At 39.2% G+C, this 18060-nt stretch overlaps 1 protein-coding gene across 6 annotated transcripts in view; it reads right to left on the minus strand.

The window, feature by feature from the left end:
- The window catches only part of ADCY5 (adenylate cyclase 5), a 189073-nt gene that overhangs the window by 76545 nt on the left and 94468 nt on the right, over positions 1-18060 (minus strand). For all 6 annotated transcript variants that reach the window (XM_081924757.1, XM_081924755.1, XM_081924754.1 and 3 more), the window contains 2 exons: positions 12081-12230; positions 9437-9558 (listed from right to left, as the gene is read on the minus strand). In XM_081924757.1, the coding sequence (XP_081780883.1) occupies positions 9437-9558; positions 12081-12230 (272 nt within the window). The remainder of the gene's footprint in view (positions 1-9436; positions 9559-12080; positions 12231-18060) is intronic.

Here is an 18060-nt window from a genome sequence, read left to right on the forward strand (position 1 = left end):
GTCTCTCAACTGGAGCCATCTTTCAAGTAGAAAATATTATCAAAGTAGCTATTTCTAATCTGGAGTTTATAGCTCTTTCTTTCTCAGGGGCTCTGAGGCCAGCTGTCTTTCCCAGCAATAGTAGCTTCAACAAGATGCTGGGAAAGACCAAAATGCTGACCATTGCTGCAGAGCTACTATCTTGGCAATTCTTCTGTTAACTGCAATTTTTCTATTAATATTTTAGTTGCCCTTCACAGCTTATGAAATTAAAAGCACCACCAAGGTTCTCAGCATACTTTCTGTTAATGATCTGTAAGATAGAGATGCTTGAAGAGTCTGCACAGCATGAATTCCTATTTGAACTTTATGATTCCACACAACACCAAATGAACAAATCAGGCAGTTTCCCCCCTACATTTACATAGAATCCTAAGAGGCAGTTTTCTAATCACTGCATTCAACTGTTTATTCGTATAACAGTGTAATAACAATGAATATTGTTTGCACATAATTATTTACACATAAGCACATGCAGTGCTTTCCCTCCTAGAAAAATAGGTGCTATGTAGTTCTTACAGTAAGTGCAACACTTTATAACAACAACAACAACAACAACAACAACAACAACAACAACAACAACAGAGGTGCCGGTACTGCATACCCTTCAGTGCCCCTGAAAAAAGCACTGAGCACATTTATTTATTTACAACACACACACACACACACACACACACAAAATGCCTAAATTAGATTGGCAAAAAGAAGAGAAAGCAGTAAAGAAGGAACAAAAAATGGCAATTCCAGAATAGTACACTAGTGTGGAAGCATCCCAAAGAAAAACCATCCATCTTCTTAGATGAATTAGTTTTAGTTCAAGGTGCTTGAATGTGAAACAAGTGATTATTAGTAAATGTGCATTAATAGTCAATATACTGGCCCCATAGCAGCTTTTGACACAATGGAATGCCACTGGGATGTTTTTAACCAGATAATATCTGCCTCAATCAGTCCATATAGCCATTTAGTTTATCTTTCTAAAAATTATAATACTAATGTAGTTTTTAATCTTTCTCTCTAGTGAGCCATTTTGATCCCATGTTGAAAACACAGCACATACATTTCAAATAAATAAATAACCATAAGCACCGCTGTGCTGCCCACAACATTGGTCAGCACCAACTGAGCTCAATTCTCAACCAGCCACACTGAACAATCAAGGAGAAAATTCATAAAAGAAGCTGTTCTTGCTGAATATGCACTCAGTGTGAAAGCAGTTGTGGTGGGCAGAGTATAACAGCTGGTATGTTCTTCTGGTTTTGAAGTCCAGACAGCCCCATCCAGTCTCAATTGGAGCACAAGTTTTATGCTCCCTATTGATAACAAAGGCACAGCAGATCCTCATTTCCTTGGTGGGACTGTGAAATGTCTATATTTGAAGCAACAAAGCACGCTCTTAGGCAAGGCATTCTTCCACCTCACTTACTGCAAGTGCCATCAATGGACACCCTTTCCAGATGTCAGGTCACAATGTCTTTCTATTGAAAAATGATCAATAGTGTGCAGTTCTGGATTTGAAGGACATTTGATGATTTAACAAATAGTGTTTGTTCTTATAAGTGCTTTCTATAATGTCACGTATCTCCAGGAGGGAGTAATCTGGCACCAGCACTACTTTGAAAGTGTTTCCTTTGATACCTGGTAGCTGCTCATTCTGCTATAATATACCTTTGAAGCTGGTTTCAATTTATTGTAATGACTGCTGCTAGGTGCGGGTACCTTTTTCACAGTCTGGTTTTAGCATGAAAGATTGTATCCCTCTATCTGGGGAAGTAAGGAGCGGGGCCAGTGATTCAAGCAATGAGTAATAAGCAGGCTACAGACAGCAAGTGTGAGGCCACCGCTGCACTTCCAGGCTTAACAGGGAGCTTCCAAACAATTATCATCATCCGAAAAATGTTAAGGCACCTGCCTTGCTGGGAAATAATTCCCTTTAACTTTAAATCATCTTGACACCCTAGTGCAACAAAACAACTGCTCTAAAAAACTGATTATTGATTTTTTATTTGTACTGAAAAGGATGGAATGAATGAATGATCAACAGAAGATATATAAATACCCAGTAAGTCAATTGGGATGAATTATCATTGTTGTATAACCTCCCAGGTATGGAATCAGAATAAATGCTTAATCAAGACCAGAGAGAGCCTAGCCATGAATGAGCCTAGCCTAAAATAAATGGCCAACAGACAGGATATTTGGGAGAGCCCTCAGCAACAGAACACCATTATCAAGCAAATGTAATCAGTGGTACCTAGGGATGGAGGGATTTGGTTTAGTCTGCATTTTAATGTGAACCTACCGTATTGTTCGCTCTATAAAATGCACTTTTGCCCTCCTAAAAAGTAAGGTGAAATGTGTGTGTGTGTTATGGAGCCAATGCAGGCTGCGCAGCTATCGCTGAAGCCAGAAGAGCAAGAGGGATAGGTGCGCATCGATCGCTCTTGCTCTCCTGGGCTTCAGGGATAGCCACGCAAAGCCTCTTGAGCGCAGCGGGAGAGCTACTCTCTCTTCGCTCAGGAGGCTTTGTGTTGCTTTCTTGTTTCTTGTTTTCCTCCTCTAAAAACTAGGTGCGTCTTATAGAGTGAAAAATATGGCACCTCATTTGTGCTTCTCCAAACAAGACACCTCTCCAAATTTTGCTATGCATTTGTCTCACCAAATAAGGTGCACAAAATTTGTATCTTGGATAAAGCAGTGGATAAAAGTGCATCTGTTACTGAAAATAATGTACAAAACAGCATTCTATTCTGAAAAATTGCATACAAAAGTGTGTAGATTAGGAGAAATGTGCATGAAAATGCTGAAAATGTTAAAGAAATGCTGAGAAGTTTTTTTTAAGAAATTGCAAACTGATGGGGGAAAGTGATGAACTGAACTTAAAATAGGGGAAAAGAGAGAAACCAAAATGGATAGATTTGTCCATCCCTAGCAGTAGCAACTCTCTTACTGCTCAGGTCAGATGTGAAGACCTTTTGGTTCTTTAAGTCTTCAATGCTGTTTTAATGTTTTACTGTCTACTCTTTTTAGTTTTTAATGTTGTCATGGATTGTGTTTGGCTACTACACATTTTTGTTTTATTGCTGTTTTATACTGACAACCTAGCAGTTCGAAAGCACGTCAAAGTGCAAGTAGATAAATAGGTACCACTCCAGTGCGTAGGTAAACGGCGTTTCCGTGCGCTGCTCTGGTTTGCTGTACGCCGGCTCCCTTGGCCAACAAAGCAAGATGAGCGCCGCAACCCCAGAGTCGGTCACGACTGGACCTAATGGTCAGGGGTCCGTTTACCTTTACCTTACTGACAGTTTAGATATGGTATACAAGTAACACCCCCCCCCTTGCGCTCAAACTTTATTAATCTTTAACAAAGGAGACCCAGTATAATTACACACAAATTTAATAAAAACCATTCTACAGACAGACTTTATTATTACTATTATTTATTAAATTTCCATACTGCTCTATAACTGCATTGAGAATATAAGTCAAAAACCATGGTCTTTTTTAATTTTAGTTTTTTATTTTAATTGGATTATGATTTGATATGTTAATTGGATTTTTTTTATTGGAAAATTAATAAAAATGATTTAACAAAAAAAACAAAAAACCATGGTTGGAAGCCAGAAAAACTGATTCTGAAGCAGATTGCACTGCTTACTACTACATTGTTAGAAGGATTTAAACAGCGATAAATGAAGCAACAAATTGGTATGTTTTGGTACATTAAGCAAACCACATTAGAAAGCTAAACATGTATTTTATTTACAGAGCTGACAAGTCCACTGCTGTATTCTAGGAAATGCTGGTTTAACTTCCACCTTGCAAGCCATTCTAATTAACTGACAGTGACAACAACTGCTTCTCCTTAATCAAAGTATATTTTAACACCCCTTAACAGAAATTGTCATTCTCATTGCATCTGGGTACAACCTCTAAAAAGAACACATTGGTGAGAAAAATTTAGAGGCATATAAATGGTGAGCAATTTTTGTTATTGAGCTTGACACCTCTTTTTATAGTACCAGGATGACTATATTTGGCAAATTCCAGATACCATTAAGGGGTTATTGTGGCAATGGGATACCATCTGAAAACCACGAGGTAAAAACAACCTATGCATATCTTAGTGCTTTTATGTCTGCTATAAACTAGTCCAAGATGGAAAAAAAGGACTGCTTTAACAGTGCAGTTTGTGTTAATTACTTTAAAAAGTGAATTGAGAGCTCCTGGAAATCCCATTTTAATTTTTTTGACAGTGACCATTATTTTTCACAAACAGATGTAGGCAAAGATCAATTTCTGCTGCAAGACTGTTTTTGTGTTAAAGCAGTTTCTCACATTTTAACTTTCTGAGAGTGGGAATGTTTGCTTCCCCATGAAATGTCAATATACTGTATAGTCATAATTCACATCACGAGTGACTATATGAGCCTGAGATAGATTTCACATCATCACTAACTTCTACTTACACAACACTGTAACAGCAACTAGATTAAAATATTTTATGAGCAGGCATGACAGGAAATCCTGGGTAAATTACCCCTAGAACTGTAATTCTCATTGCCGCATTCCTAAGTTTGTTTATTTTATGCATTTATGTTCAATGTTTCTATCTCTATTTTTATAAAATTATACTCAAGCTAGCTAATAAATTGGAAACAACAAAATTAGAAACAATAAAGCCAAAATCATCAGCAGTAAAAACCACAATCTTGAAACATTAGCAGTCAGAGACCCAGTGTAAAAGACAACAGCAAAAAATGCATGCTGAAAAAGGGTAAGTTGAAGCTGCCTGCTGAAAGGTAAGCAGTGATGGGCCTAGTTGAACCTCTAGACTGTTCCCTGGTATCCACTTGTCATGCGAGAAAAAACTTAGGTGTCCAGAACTGCTCCTTGCACACACACTGGATTAACTAGAGCATTTGTGTGCTTTGCCAGATGTGACTGGTGTTCCGCAGACGCTTCAGAGATGGACTAGCCAGGAGATGTGTGCATTACCACTGGAGAGGTTGGAGAGGGTACCCTTTTTTGTGTGCACATATGGATCTGTGGCTTTCACAGATGCGTAAGAATGCAGGACTTTCCCAACCTGATGTTCCCCTTGCATGGCATGGTTTCTAAACCAGCCAAGGTCACAGGGAGCCGTTGTCTTCTGGTTGCTCTCTGCTGTGTAACTTAACCAATGCCACCTCCTGGTCCCATTCCCACCACCACCAGCAAACACTTGCAGGGAACTTTCCGCAAGAGACATCTCTAGAGGAGACACAAAACCCTGTTCAACTGAGGCGCCCACCTTCTGCCAGCCCAAAGCACTGGCTAGCATTTATGGAGCACCAGCAGAGTACCATGAGATCATAAGAAAAGCCAGTTGGCTCAGGCCACACATCTAGTCCACCATCTGGTTCTCACAGTCGCCAACCAGGTGTCTCAAATGGAAGCCCACAAGCAGCGGCTGAGCACAAGAGTGCTCTCCCCTCCTGGATTTTCCAGCAACTAGTATTCAGGTGCATAGCTGCCTCCAGCTGTGGAAGCAGAGCAGAGTTATCGTGGGTGGTAGCTATCAGTAGCCCACTCCTCCATGAATCAGTCAAATCTACTTCTAAAGCCATCTGGTTGGTGGCCATCACACCCTCCTGTGGAAGTGAGTTCTATTGATTAACTATGTACTGTGTGAAAAAGGTGGATTAAGCAGTCCAGCTCAGAGGACCTAGTGTACATATGGAGCTGGTCCCTGTGTGCAGCTTATAAGTGCAAGGAACCTACATGTATGCATTAGAGAACATGTAGCTAATTACAGTGGTACCTCAGGTTAAGTACTTAATTCGTTCTGGGGTCTGTACTTAACCTGAAACTGTTCTTAACCTGAAGCACCACTTTAGCTAATGGGGCCTCCTGCTGCTGCTGCGCCGCTGGAGCACGATTTCTGTTCTTAACCTGAAGCAAAGTTCTTAACCCGAAGCACTATTTCTGGGTTAGCAGAGTGTGTAACCTGAAGCATATGTAACCTGAAGCGTATGTAACCCAAGGTACCACTGTATAGAAAATTGCAGGTGAAGGTATGGAACCAGAAATAAGTGATTGCTCAAAGTATATTTTAGGTACAAAAGCTTGGCCTTGCTGAAGCATGCATTTAGGATAAGCCTTCACAATTATTACACAATGTGTAATAAGCCAAAGGCAATGCCCCAAGCATGGACTGTAAGCGACCTAATAGCTAACAAGCCTGCTATTTTGCAGTCCTAGAAGACAGAAAAAATAGGTTTGTTCAGTCCCTGGAGGACCACCATACATGAAAGGTGGACTGCACCCAGATCAGTGTTCATTAGCTGAGCAACCTTTAAGCTGAAGCAACCAGAGAGATACTGTATACGTTTATATCAGGCTGAAGTAGGGCTACTTTTAAAAAAGAAGCTTTTCCTTTAGGGATAGTTAATACAGAAATTCCGAAGGACCTTAGAAATTTGTGTATGCTATGGTATTTGCTCGGAGATGGAAAGAGGATGCTGTTCCAACCAAGGAAGAATGGCTGATTAAATTGATGGATTATGTCGAAATGGCAAAATTAACAGGTGTGGTAAGAAACCAAGAGGAAAGCTAATTTATTAAAGAGTGGGGAGCATTTGTGGTATATTTCAAAAATCGTGGCATGCAAGTAAGTGCATTAGTAAGTAGGGTTAACTTAAATCAAGCAGTTAAGAGTATTATCAAGATTAACTGTAGAATAATTTTAAAATGGAGCAAAGTGGAAAATGCAGTGTTAAAAATTTAAATAAGATAAGAAACCACAAAACGGGAGATGGAAGTCTAATATGTATTGGAAGTATGTGATTGTAAGGTGTATATTTGTAAATTTTCAAAAACTGAAAATAAAATTTACAAACTCAAAAAAGAAAAAAGTAGGGCTACTTTTGTTCTTGGAGGAGCTAGTGCTGAATCTTTCTAGTCATTAATTGTTTGTTGTTGTTACCTGCTCAGTTGCTTCCCCCACCCCCCGTCTGTTCCTATTCACCACACATTGCCAATACAACTTCAGATACACATTGGCCAGAGCACAGGTCATCGTGTCTATCAGTGGATACTTCTGAAAACTGCCTCCTCCTTCTGTGTGACATGTTGTTTTTTTGTTATTTAAAGCACAGATCTTAGCTGTCACTATAAGGTAAAGGAACCCCTGACCATTAGGTCCAGTCATAGCCAACTCTGGGGTTGCGGACTCATCTCACTTTATTGGCCAAGGGAGCCGCTTCCGGGTCATGTGGCCAGCATGTCACTATAGCTGTCTATAGCTGTCACTATAGCTCTCCACAAAAAAATACGGAGCAGGACTGTGGAGTTCAATGTGAAATTATCCAACTTCCATGCAGCAAGTAAGTCCTATACATGTCATGGACCAGGATCACTCACCACAGAGAGGCTGACTCCAGTAGTATAACAACTATACCTGGGTTGGGCCATTTGTTATGCTACTGAGACGCTGAGTTTCAAAGAAATGATAATGCTGAGACAGGGAGGTCAGATATTGGTATTGGAAATAGATAGACTTGGCCTCTCAACATTTGCCTAGGTCCATATCTGCTTTCTGAACTGTTGCTAGTGACTACCCAAACATGTCTAACCTGTTTTCTGATTACAAGTCTAGAGCCTTGTTTTTATTAAAGGTAAACTGGACATACCAAACATAACTAGGATAACTATGTGTCTAGGGCTACTGCTTATATATTTATATTTGCCCAGAGTGGCTTGGGCAACCCAATCAGATGAGCCGGGTACAAATAAAACAACAACAACAACAATTTTGTTTCTATTAGATACAGTAAACTGATTTTTTTACAAGTCTCCTATGTACACCTATCCTTGTAATGAAGGCCACAGAAAGTACTGGCCTCAGGAAATTTTAAATAGCCTGTTTTAGTTATTTGTGACATTTTGATGTTTTGAGAGGGGCAGAGGGAGAAAAAAACTTAGACACCAGGAAAATGGCTACTTACAAGTCAGCAGTTATCTATGTGAACTCAGATAAGAAAACCATGTGAAAGCATATTTTCACCCTCCTCAGTTATAAATTTCTACCCTTTGGAGAAGTTACACAATATTTAAGATATAAGGATACTATAAAACTCGCAACATTATGTGTTGGCACAATTAGCTAAATACAGCAAACATTTTCATCTGTTTATCTTAAGACACACATACTTAATTATGTTCCCTTTCTCAGCTATCTTTTTTCAAACCTCCTCCACCTTGTGACCATTCTCTCATCTTTAATTGTTCTCCCTTCATCTCAGCAAATTGGCCTCCTTTTAAAACTAGTTGTTTGTTTAGATGACATTAATAAATAAGGTTTAAATCCAGTGAGGTTGCTGGATGGGGACTCTGATCTTGAAAGTCTCATTTCAAATGCCACAGAAAAGTGTCAAATGTATATAATGCTGGAGTCAACAAGGCCAATTAAGGCAGGTTTCTTCTAATTAAAGAGCACAGATTGAAATGCATAGATCAGTTATGCTGTACTGCTTTGATTTCAGCTGATTAATTTTCAATTAATTTGATAAGATTAATTAAGTCAGTCCAAGCATTTCTGCTTAAATAGTTTGAGTATTGGTGCACTGGTTTAATTTGACTCACTGGGACCGAGTCATTTTAAAGGCAAACACACAGGTTTTTAGTGCAAATTAAGATAATCAGATTATCAGTGCATGAAATCACTTGCTGCCTACGCTAGAAAATATTATTAGAGTATTTTTCAAATAACCTATGAATCTTAGGACTCAAAAGGCTTTAAAAAAGAAGATGATGACATAGGATTGTATCTGACTCAGGAGTACACCCATTGAAACCAATTGACTTAAATTAGTTATGTTCATTAATTTCAATAGGCCTACTCAGCATATGACTTAGTTAGATAAATCCATAGTGGTAAGTTACTGCTTTGTATTACTTTCAAAATGAAACTTCACTTTCCATGGACATTTGAGATAAGAACGTCAAATTATTTCTATAATGATTAAACAACAAGACGTAAAGACAAATCAAATCTGTTTTACCTCCTATGTGCATGGTTTTCCCTACATGTGACACCAGCAAAGATTAGTCTCTCACTCTCTACTCTCATATACAAACTTTATAGAAGGGAAGGGAAGGCAGGAAAAGACTAAAGCAGTCATCCTTAAACTCACACCAAGGCCTGAAGTCTGTTTGGAGTTGCTTTGAATTTTGTTTCCCTCTCTCCCTTAAAGATATATCTGTGATTTGCAGTTCTGCTGCTAAAAATGGCAAACAAAGAATTTCCATTTATGCTTACCTCTCAGACATACATATTGTTTGCTTTAGTTTCGTTTCTTTTTAAAACATGCTACCGTGTTGTGGGTTCATTCCACGCCTTTACCGTTGCACTTACCTGACATTGTCATGCTTCTGTATGTAAATTTTATGAAACATCATATCTTCTTTTTTGGCATTAATGTCAGCTTTCATCTCCATGGCAACATGGCGAGGAAGTACGGAGAGCAGGAGGCGCTCCTGTGGTGTTAGACAGATGAGCCAATTAACATGCCTGCTCTCTATTTAACAACACAAACACACATCTCTTCTAATCTCATATAAACAAAATGAAGCTATCAGTTCTGCAGTGAATGGGCAGAATCATGGATATTTTCCATAAAGCCAGCCTTTATGTAAGATCCTATTCTACTCAGTAATTAAGCAAGTCATAATCCATCAGATTTCTCTCCAGTTCCAATTTAACTTCCTTTCATAGAAGTTAGACTCTCCAATGTTAGCAACATCAAAAGGTAGCTGTTTTAACGGAGTTGGTGGTGCACAGAATACATGTTGACTGTGCATTGTTTGTGGCCATTCCACGGGCTCTGTAGGCCATAGGATAAAATATCATTCATGAAATTTGGCTTCATTTATTTGTTATGTAGCAGCAAATCCAATTTCTAATACACGTTTATGGCTTCAGTAACTATGAAGAAATGACAACAAATGACTTTTGTATTTTGTATTTCTTGTGTCAAATGTGAAGGTTGAAGATCAGAACTCTCTACTGATACTGAAATGCATGAGCGTTGTCCGGCCTTCTTCTGGCTTACAGTCCCAGTGGAGGTCAGGTTAATGCTGATAAGAAAGAAGCCATATTCTAAAAAGCAGGGTCACAGCAAGGGGTGTCCAGTCAAATCCAGCCAGATTATGGGCTGGGTAATTTGTCAGCACCCTGGAGAGCTCACACCAGCCAATGCTTGCTAGGACTCACTTAGGAAGAGCTGTTGTCTCAGCAACAGGCTGAAGCCTTCTGAAAACTCCTATTAGTCCAGTCATCCCTGAGGTGCTGTGTATTCTTTTAAGGACCATTGCCCTGTTCTGTAACTGCTGGCTCCTATGGCTTGGAGGCAGTGAAGAAAGAACTAGTGTCCTCTGTGATGAAGAAGTCCAGTAAACCCACATTGTCTTTCACTCTGAGTCTGCCTCTGAGCTAGGACTTGACATCTTTCCGCAGGGCCTGCAAGACAGAGCTGTTCCACCAGGCCTTTGGTCAGGGCACAGCCTGACTCACTCCTTTGGCAATCTTTACAAAACTTTAGTTTATGGTTGCCATCTATTTTGATTTTAATTAATTTTATAATGTTTTTATAATGTTGCACTGTTTTAGTGTTGTTGGCGACCCTGAGCCCTGCCTTGGCTGGGGAGGGCGGGATATAAATAAAATTTATTATTATTTTTTTTATTATTATTAGATAGAGAATTGTGGCCAAATAATATAAGAAGCACCATCTCGCTACTGGAAACTTGTGTACTTTGCTGCTTTGCACATGACAACAAGCTAATCTTCTCCATTGCACTACACAACAATTGTTCATAAAGGTTGCACCTGGGAAATTTTATGGGCCCAAAGTACATGTGTTTAAAGATGCATAAACATGCATGGATGACTTTCACATTTTAACCGTTTGCTGTGGAAAACACCAGTTTCATATTCTCAGTAGTGCATTTTCTCAGTCCCTGTATGAGACCAAAACAACCAGAGCAGAAAGATAGCAAAGTAACACATTTTTCTCAGGATATTAAAAAAGCACTAAAATCTTTATTGTGTACATTAGAACCAAAAGGGTTCAAAAGGTGACAAATGAATCACTGACACCTCAGTTTCAGAAGTAATTATTACATACTTGTGAGTCTCTAAAAGTGAATTCCAAAGGCTTGTAGCCAACTAAATTCTATTCAGAGTGGACCCATTGAAATTAGTGAATCTAAATAAGTCATGTTCATTGACTTCAATGGGTCTACTTTAAGTAGGACTAGGATTAGATGCAACTCCAAGTTCCTTTTATCTATTTACATTAGATGGAGTTGGGCAGCTGGGTACAGGATAACAAAACATGCATCTGTGCAATGTGGGTGGAATCAGACTTAATTTCTGTCTATAGATGTATCATCAGTCCTCTTTAGATCATTGACAATTCTCTACATGCATCTTAAAGATGCTCTCAAATTAACTAGATAGCTCACAGACACTCTACCATGAACCACACTCACAGAAGGATGCTACTAATTAAGGCTGATGAAGTAAATTAATGTTCTGTGATAACACCGGAACCAGGAACACACTTTTGGCAAACTACTCAGTGCTGCAAATCAAAATGTTCTCAGGAGTAGGATATTTCCCCGATTCATGATGGTTACCTCCCTCACCCCACAGACCACCTACTGATTTCTCCCAACCTGATAGATATATTAAAGCTTTTGGGTCAGACTTGGCCTTTGCCTAAGCAATGAACCTTGGAGCTGAACCTTGGAGAACATCATCATAATCCTGGGAACTTTTCTCCTGCAGCCACAAATGGCAGCAAAAGCCAGGTCTCTATCAAATCACAACTTCAATCAGAATTACTTGAACATTCTGTATTCGTCCTATGCAAGACCCATATTGCCACACAAAAAGCCCAGAAATTTGTTCACCACAAAAATATATAAAATAAAATAAGATAATCAAGCTAAAAAACCCCTCATCCTTGAATGTATTATCATCATTTTTCTTTTACCTGTTGCTGGTTTTCTCTCTGAGAATGTAGACGAGCTTGAATGCATTCCCTGGTCTCTTGAAATGCCTGTCTCTGGGACACCTCAGCTGGATAGTGTGTACACACACCTACAATGTTTGTGCAGATGAAGATGAGGATGTTGGACACCAGCTGCATAAGAGATAGTGGAAGGAGAGAAAGACAGAACTGGTTACAGTCCAGAAACCAGGGTAAGAATAGCACCAGATCCAAGGCCAGAATGCCCTCTTCTGAACCATGTATGTAATCATTGTCTTCTGCTGTAAGCAAATTATCTTTATGGAAGTCAATAGCTGCAGAAAGAGTAACAATACTGTATTTATCCTCTGGTCCTGCTTACAGAAGAGGTCACATAGGCAGCCAGACACAGTATATTTTCCTGCTGTTTTGGTTAACAGATGTGAAGATATCTCTTGCTTTGCTTTAAAATATGGTCATACACACGGCAATAGCCATCAGCATCTGAGTTCTGGAAAGTTTTAAAGAATCCCATTAGGGAGATGAATAAGCACCTAACTCAGAGATGGGCAAATATCCCAGTCTTTCCACAAAGAAGTCCACTTTTGATTACCCTAATCACACCTCATTTCAGTAATGTAATTTAAGGTAGTGACAGGTACAGGGATCATTTTGTGCAGCTGTTGTTTTGGAGTCCAAAACCCTTGCCAATCTACTGCAAATCACTAATGTAAGATTTATATCTTTTCTTCTGCCCGGCCCTAACCTAGTCTACTATCAGGCACACATATATAACTACAGTGGTACCTCGGGTTAAGTACTTGATTCGTTCTGGAGGTTAGTTCTTAACCTGAAACTGTTCTTAACCTGAAGCACCACCTTAGCTAATGGGGCCTCCTGCTGCCGCCACGCCACAGCAGCACGATTTCTGTTCTCATCCTGAAGCAAAGTTCTTAACTCAAGGTACTATTTCTGGGTTAGCAGAGTCTGTAACCTGAAGTGTATGTAACCTGAAGGGTATGTAACCCGAGGTAGTACTGTATACCTCATACTGCAAGTTGACTAGGGAAAACGGGGGTACTGTAAGTAAAATGTAGCTAGTTAGGCAGTTCTGGGGAGTCCTGGAAATCACTTATAAGGGAATATGGAACATTGGGAAAGTGACAGTTGGGGGGTGGGGGCAGTTGGGCCAGAAAAGGAGAAGAGAATGGTGGGCTGTTGAGGAAGAAAGTGTTGTTTTGAGTTTGTGAAGCAGTACACCTAGTGAGGGGAGCCTGCATTCAAGTTCTGGCTGTGGGTGTTACAGACAGATGCAGAAAAACACAGTGACAAGGGACAGAATGGTTGTAAGATGAAACACCCAGGCGAAACTGCACCATCATTTGAGACTGGGGGGGGGGGCAGCCCTCAAGGAACTAAGCTGGGGGAAAGGACCACAGTGTTAGTTCATTTTACCAGAAAGGATACCGACTTGTTAAGGGCATTTTATGCTAGAGAAAGTTATTCCTTCCTTCAATCAAAATTGTTTTAACAAAGGGGTTTGTGTCGGCTTCCAAACTCCTTTCTCAGATTCTGAAATTTTGATTGTGGTCTTCTATTTATTGCACTATGTTCAACATAGACTAGTTTCTTGAAGGCAAAGTGCCTCTGCTTAAAAGTGTTTTATTTCAATGTTCCTTGGCAGAACCTTAGAAGGACATTCAACCTACCGAGTTGCCCTTTTAACATATCCTTAGACATGTATTTCTTTAGAATGCCATTACTGCATTGGCACTTCATTAGAACACTTTAATCTTGGCCTGCTAACATTCAGATGCCTTCAATTATTGTGCCCGACTGCATAAATGTTTCAACATTCATGGAATCTGCGATGAGCTCAGAATTTTATAAAATATATGATGGATGACTATAATTATTAGCACTTACTGATATTTGCATATATGGCATGAGAGCTGAAAATAGGATAGCCTTTCTTTTTCATTCCCTCGTATTTCAAAGTCGCGCTTCAACTTCTTTGACAGAAAGGCTTTTAATTTCATTCCAAATACTCCCACTCCCAGAAACATGCTTTCTTGGTGAGATTCAGCTGTTAGATCACAGCAAAATATTATTTCCAGGCAAATGAGCTATGGAATTTATATCCCATCTATTCACAAATTTGATCTTCAAAGTGGCTCACATATATCACTAAAACAGTATAAATCAGTTGGTTACTTGGAATAGCTACATTTGTTCTGCATTTTACAGAAACAGAAACTCAAAGGCAATATTTCAAAGTACATTAAAACAATATATAAAGATATGAAGGGGAAATTAGGAATAAATACACAAATTTCATGCCCATTTTATGTCTGACCAATTATCTGTCTTAAGTTAAGGAACTTTAGCTGTAATCATTGCAAGACTTAAAGACTGGGAATACATGTCACACTAAGCCAAACCATGGTTTAGCAGGCCTATGTGAGTAAGTGGACTCCTAGAGAAGAACTGCTTTGCTTCTCCATAAGTCTTTTTGCTACAAACCAAGGTTTTTGCACAGTAAGCCAAAGTTTTGCTTAGTGTGTTGTTTAAACCCAGATCACAGCTCATAGTTAGTCTGGAGAGTGTTTGTTCCGGAGGCTTCTCAGATGTGCAAGTGGCTGCAGGAGAGAGGAGGGGACAGGGAACTTTCCTTCTGGGAATTTCCATATATTAGGATCCAAGCCATTATCTTTCTGAATTTTATGAAATCCATGTTGTAAAGGTAGAATTGTATGGATGGATAGATTTGAATATTACAAAGCAAAGAAAGCAGCTTATTTTTAAAATTGTTAGTACTGTAGTTTAAAATTAATTTATGCTATTTCAGTAATGTAACAATATAATAGGGACACGGGTGGCACTGTGGTGTAAACCACTGAGCCTTGGGCTTGCCAATCGGAAGGTCGGCGATTCGAATCCCCGCGACGGGGTGAGCTCCTGTTGGTCGGTCCCAGCTCCTGCCAACCTAGCAGTTCGAAATCACGACAAAAAGTGCAAGTAGATAAATAGGTACCGCACCAACGGGAAGGTAAACGGCGTTTCCGTGCGCTGCTTTGGTTTGCCAGAAGCTGGCCACATGACCCAGAAAAACTATCTGCAGACAAGATTTAAAGAGTGGGAATAATTTTAAAGCATGACAGGAAATGATCTCATGCTCAGCATGGGATACATCTATTCAAATGAAAGTATATCCAGTGATTTTGATTTTAATCCAGTGATTTGAGTTTGACTTAAATGAATATCATCATCTTTGTATACTTATTATCATTATTATTATCTAAAAAAACAAGAAAATTGTTTTCTGGTGATACAATTTACCTTAAGTAAATTATTTACATATTAGGTGTTGATGTTCCACCTAATATGTAAATTCTGGACGAAAGTTAAGATGGTTAGTAAGAGAATGATCAATAACAAAATATTGCTAGATGCTAAAATAATGTACTAAAATTCACTCAGCAGATCATATCAAAAACACACCACCCATTCATTTCAAACCTTTTATTTGCTTCAATATTTGTAATGGCAAAGAGAGAGAAATACTAAACCATCTATATGTAAAGAAATTTGGCAATTACTGAAGCTCAGTTGCCTAAGCAAACAAAAACATAAGCTTAAAGAAGAGAAGTCAGCACAAAGAAAAATTACTATAGAGTAGCATCCTTTTACTAATTATAGGGTTTTTGCCTCACAAAGATGTTTTATCTTTTTGTTCTTTTTGTATAATAATAAATGTAAAACAGTATTAAAAATATTCATAAGCAACAGTAATGGATCAAATCAAACATCCTAAAAACAGAAAAAGCAGCTTATTTAATGTGAGAGATTTTCTGACTGATTGCCAGGAATAAATAAAGCTAGTACAAGATTATTAAATGCTATTGCATTAGCTGTCAGATGCTGTCAAATATGGACTTGACTGTGTATCAGCTGCGAGAATCCGTTAAATGCTGGTTGTTATATGTAAGATGCTGTAAAATGTTGGCAGCTGATTCTGAATATCAAATATTTATTGAATATTCACACATTCACATAATATTTGCTAACAAAATTCACACAGAATGGATTTTAACTCTTGTGTAGCTTCTTAGTACAAACTAAGAAGTACAAAATATGTAGCTTCTTAGTACAAACTTTGCAAACTGTTTAATGAGGAATAACAATTTCACAGAGAACTCTAAAAACTAGTAAGCAAGAAGTGAGCAACAGCAGATTACAGGATGTGTTGCAGACTGTTCTCCTTTCCTTGTACAGTTATGTGTAGCAGATTGCACACACAAAAATTCATCTTTCTGCATACATCTTTAAATATGTAAAACTGACAATATGGTAATTCATTGCCCTACAGTATCTATTTACGCTGAATTAAACCCAATACCACCCTGCTTTGTTTATAGCTTTCACATGCTATGAATTTCCCCCCTAGAGCCCATATATTCAAGCAATCAAAGACCCATAACATGGGAAGGCATTGGCAAGTCTTCCCATCAACACAGCAGTTAATTATAATGAGTTACTCAAGGCACACAGCATTATTGGAAAACTACCCTCCATGTCTCTAGTGCCTTTTACACACCACTAAGAACAGTGATTATACAAATCACTCTACTGTAATTCTCTGCAAAGTCAAGGTGGTAAAGGACCCAAAAACAGTTTGAAGTAGCCATTCTTGAAACAGTATATGTGTGTGTTTCATGCAACACTTGACTAAAGTGAGACAAGAGCTGAAAGTCTTATAAATGAGCTTTCTGCCCCCCACTCCCCTGAGAGCAAACAATACTAATTCTCATCATCGTAAAGGGATGAAATTCAATTAGGAAACCGAAGCTGAGATTCCTAAGGGAATTAAATGGATTCTGACTCATTTCTAACGTACCTATAACTAAAAACATTGCTCAAGATTAGCTGCGAGTGAAATACAGGAACTGCACCTGAACTAGAAAAGATAGGAGCACCAAAGGATTTTTAAGAACACAAGACTTTTTGTGAAAAAATTATTGAGAGTGCACTGGTAGTCATGTTATTCACACAACAGCTGTACAATTTAGCTGTACATAAAGGTGATCTCCCTGCAATCTTCACTTGGCCAGTCACAACCCTACAATGTCTGAAGTTTTCCCGCTCCCCAAAAGGATTCTGGCCATTCTCTCTTTGCTGTACCTTATGCCTATAACTACATCCCTGAACAGGTACCCCAGGTATTTAATTACCTACCTACTTTTCTTCCTTCCAGTGTTTCCTCAAAACTCACATTTCCCAAGTTCTTTGGAATAATCCCCTAGACCAGTGGTTTTCAACCTTCCTGAGTCCACGGCTCCCTTGGCCAACCACATTCTTTCTGCAGCTAACCTGTGGGAGCCACTTACATTCAGGATCCATTGTGTGTAAGGGGGAATTCCCCCGTTCCACCCTGCCTTCTTTTGGGCGATGTTTTTGGCAAGCGCCTAAGTGGGAGAACACATGCCGATGGGAACCCAAGCAACACTGCTGCTTTGCAGGGCTGAGCTCTGAGCTGACATACTCCACATGGCAGCCCCAGCCTGCCTTTCCTGAAATTAGTGTGCACATGGGGAGGAGAAGGCAAAACAAGATTAAGATCAGAAGCAGAAATGTTTTGTTATTGTGGAGAACGAAAGCGCAGGACACACATGGAGACATGGTTCTTTTCTGCAACATTCTCCCTTTCCCCGTAAAGCTGGGTGACTGTTAAGGGGGGGAGTGTTGCCTGTGGAGAGAGGTAGAGAAAATAGTAGGGAGGGATGTTGGGGTAGAAGGAGAGAGAAACCCAGAAGACACTCCTCACTCTCAGGGTTATTTTTAAATCCCTCCATACAGATCACACACACCATCAAGCTACTCTGCTATTTTTATTGCATTTCTCAAGCCCTTGGTGTAAAATTAAGGAACTGTTAGTTACTGAAGCCAGGGAGGATTTTTTGGGGGGAGGGGTGATTTTAAGAAGATAAACATGGTGGGGGAGAGA

This window comes from Podarcis melisellensis (assembly GCF_964234715.1).
Source record: "Podarcis melisellensis genome assembly, chromosome: 1".
Taxonomy (NCBI): Eukaryota; Metazoa; Chordata; class Lepidosauria; order Squamata; family Lacertidae; genus Podarcis; species Podarcis melisellensis.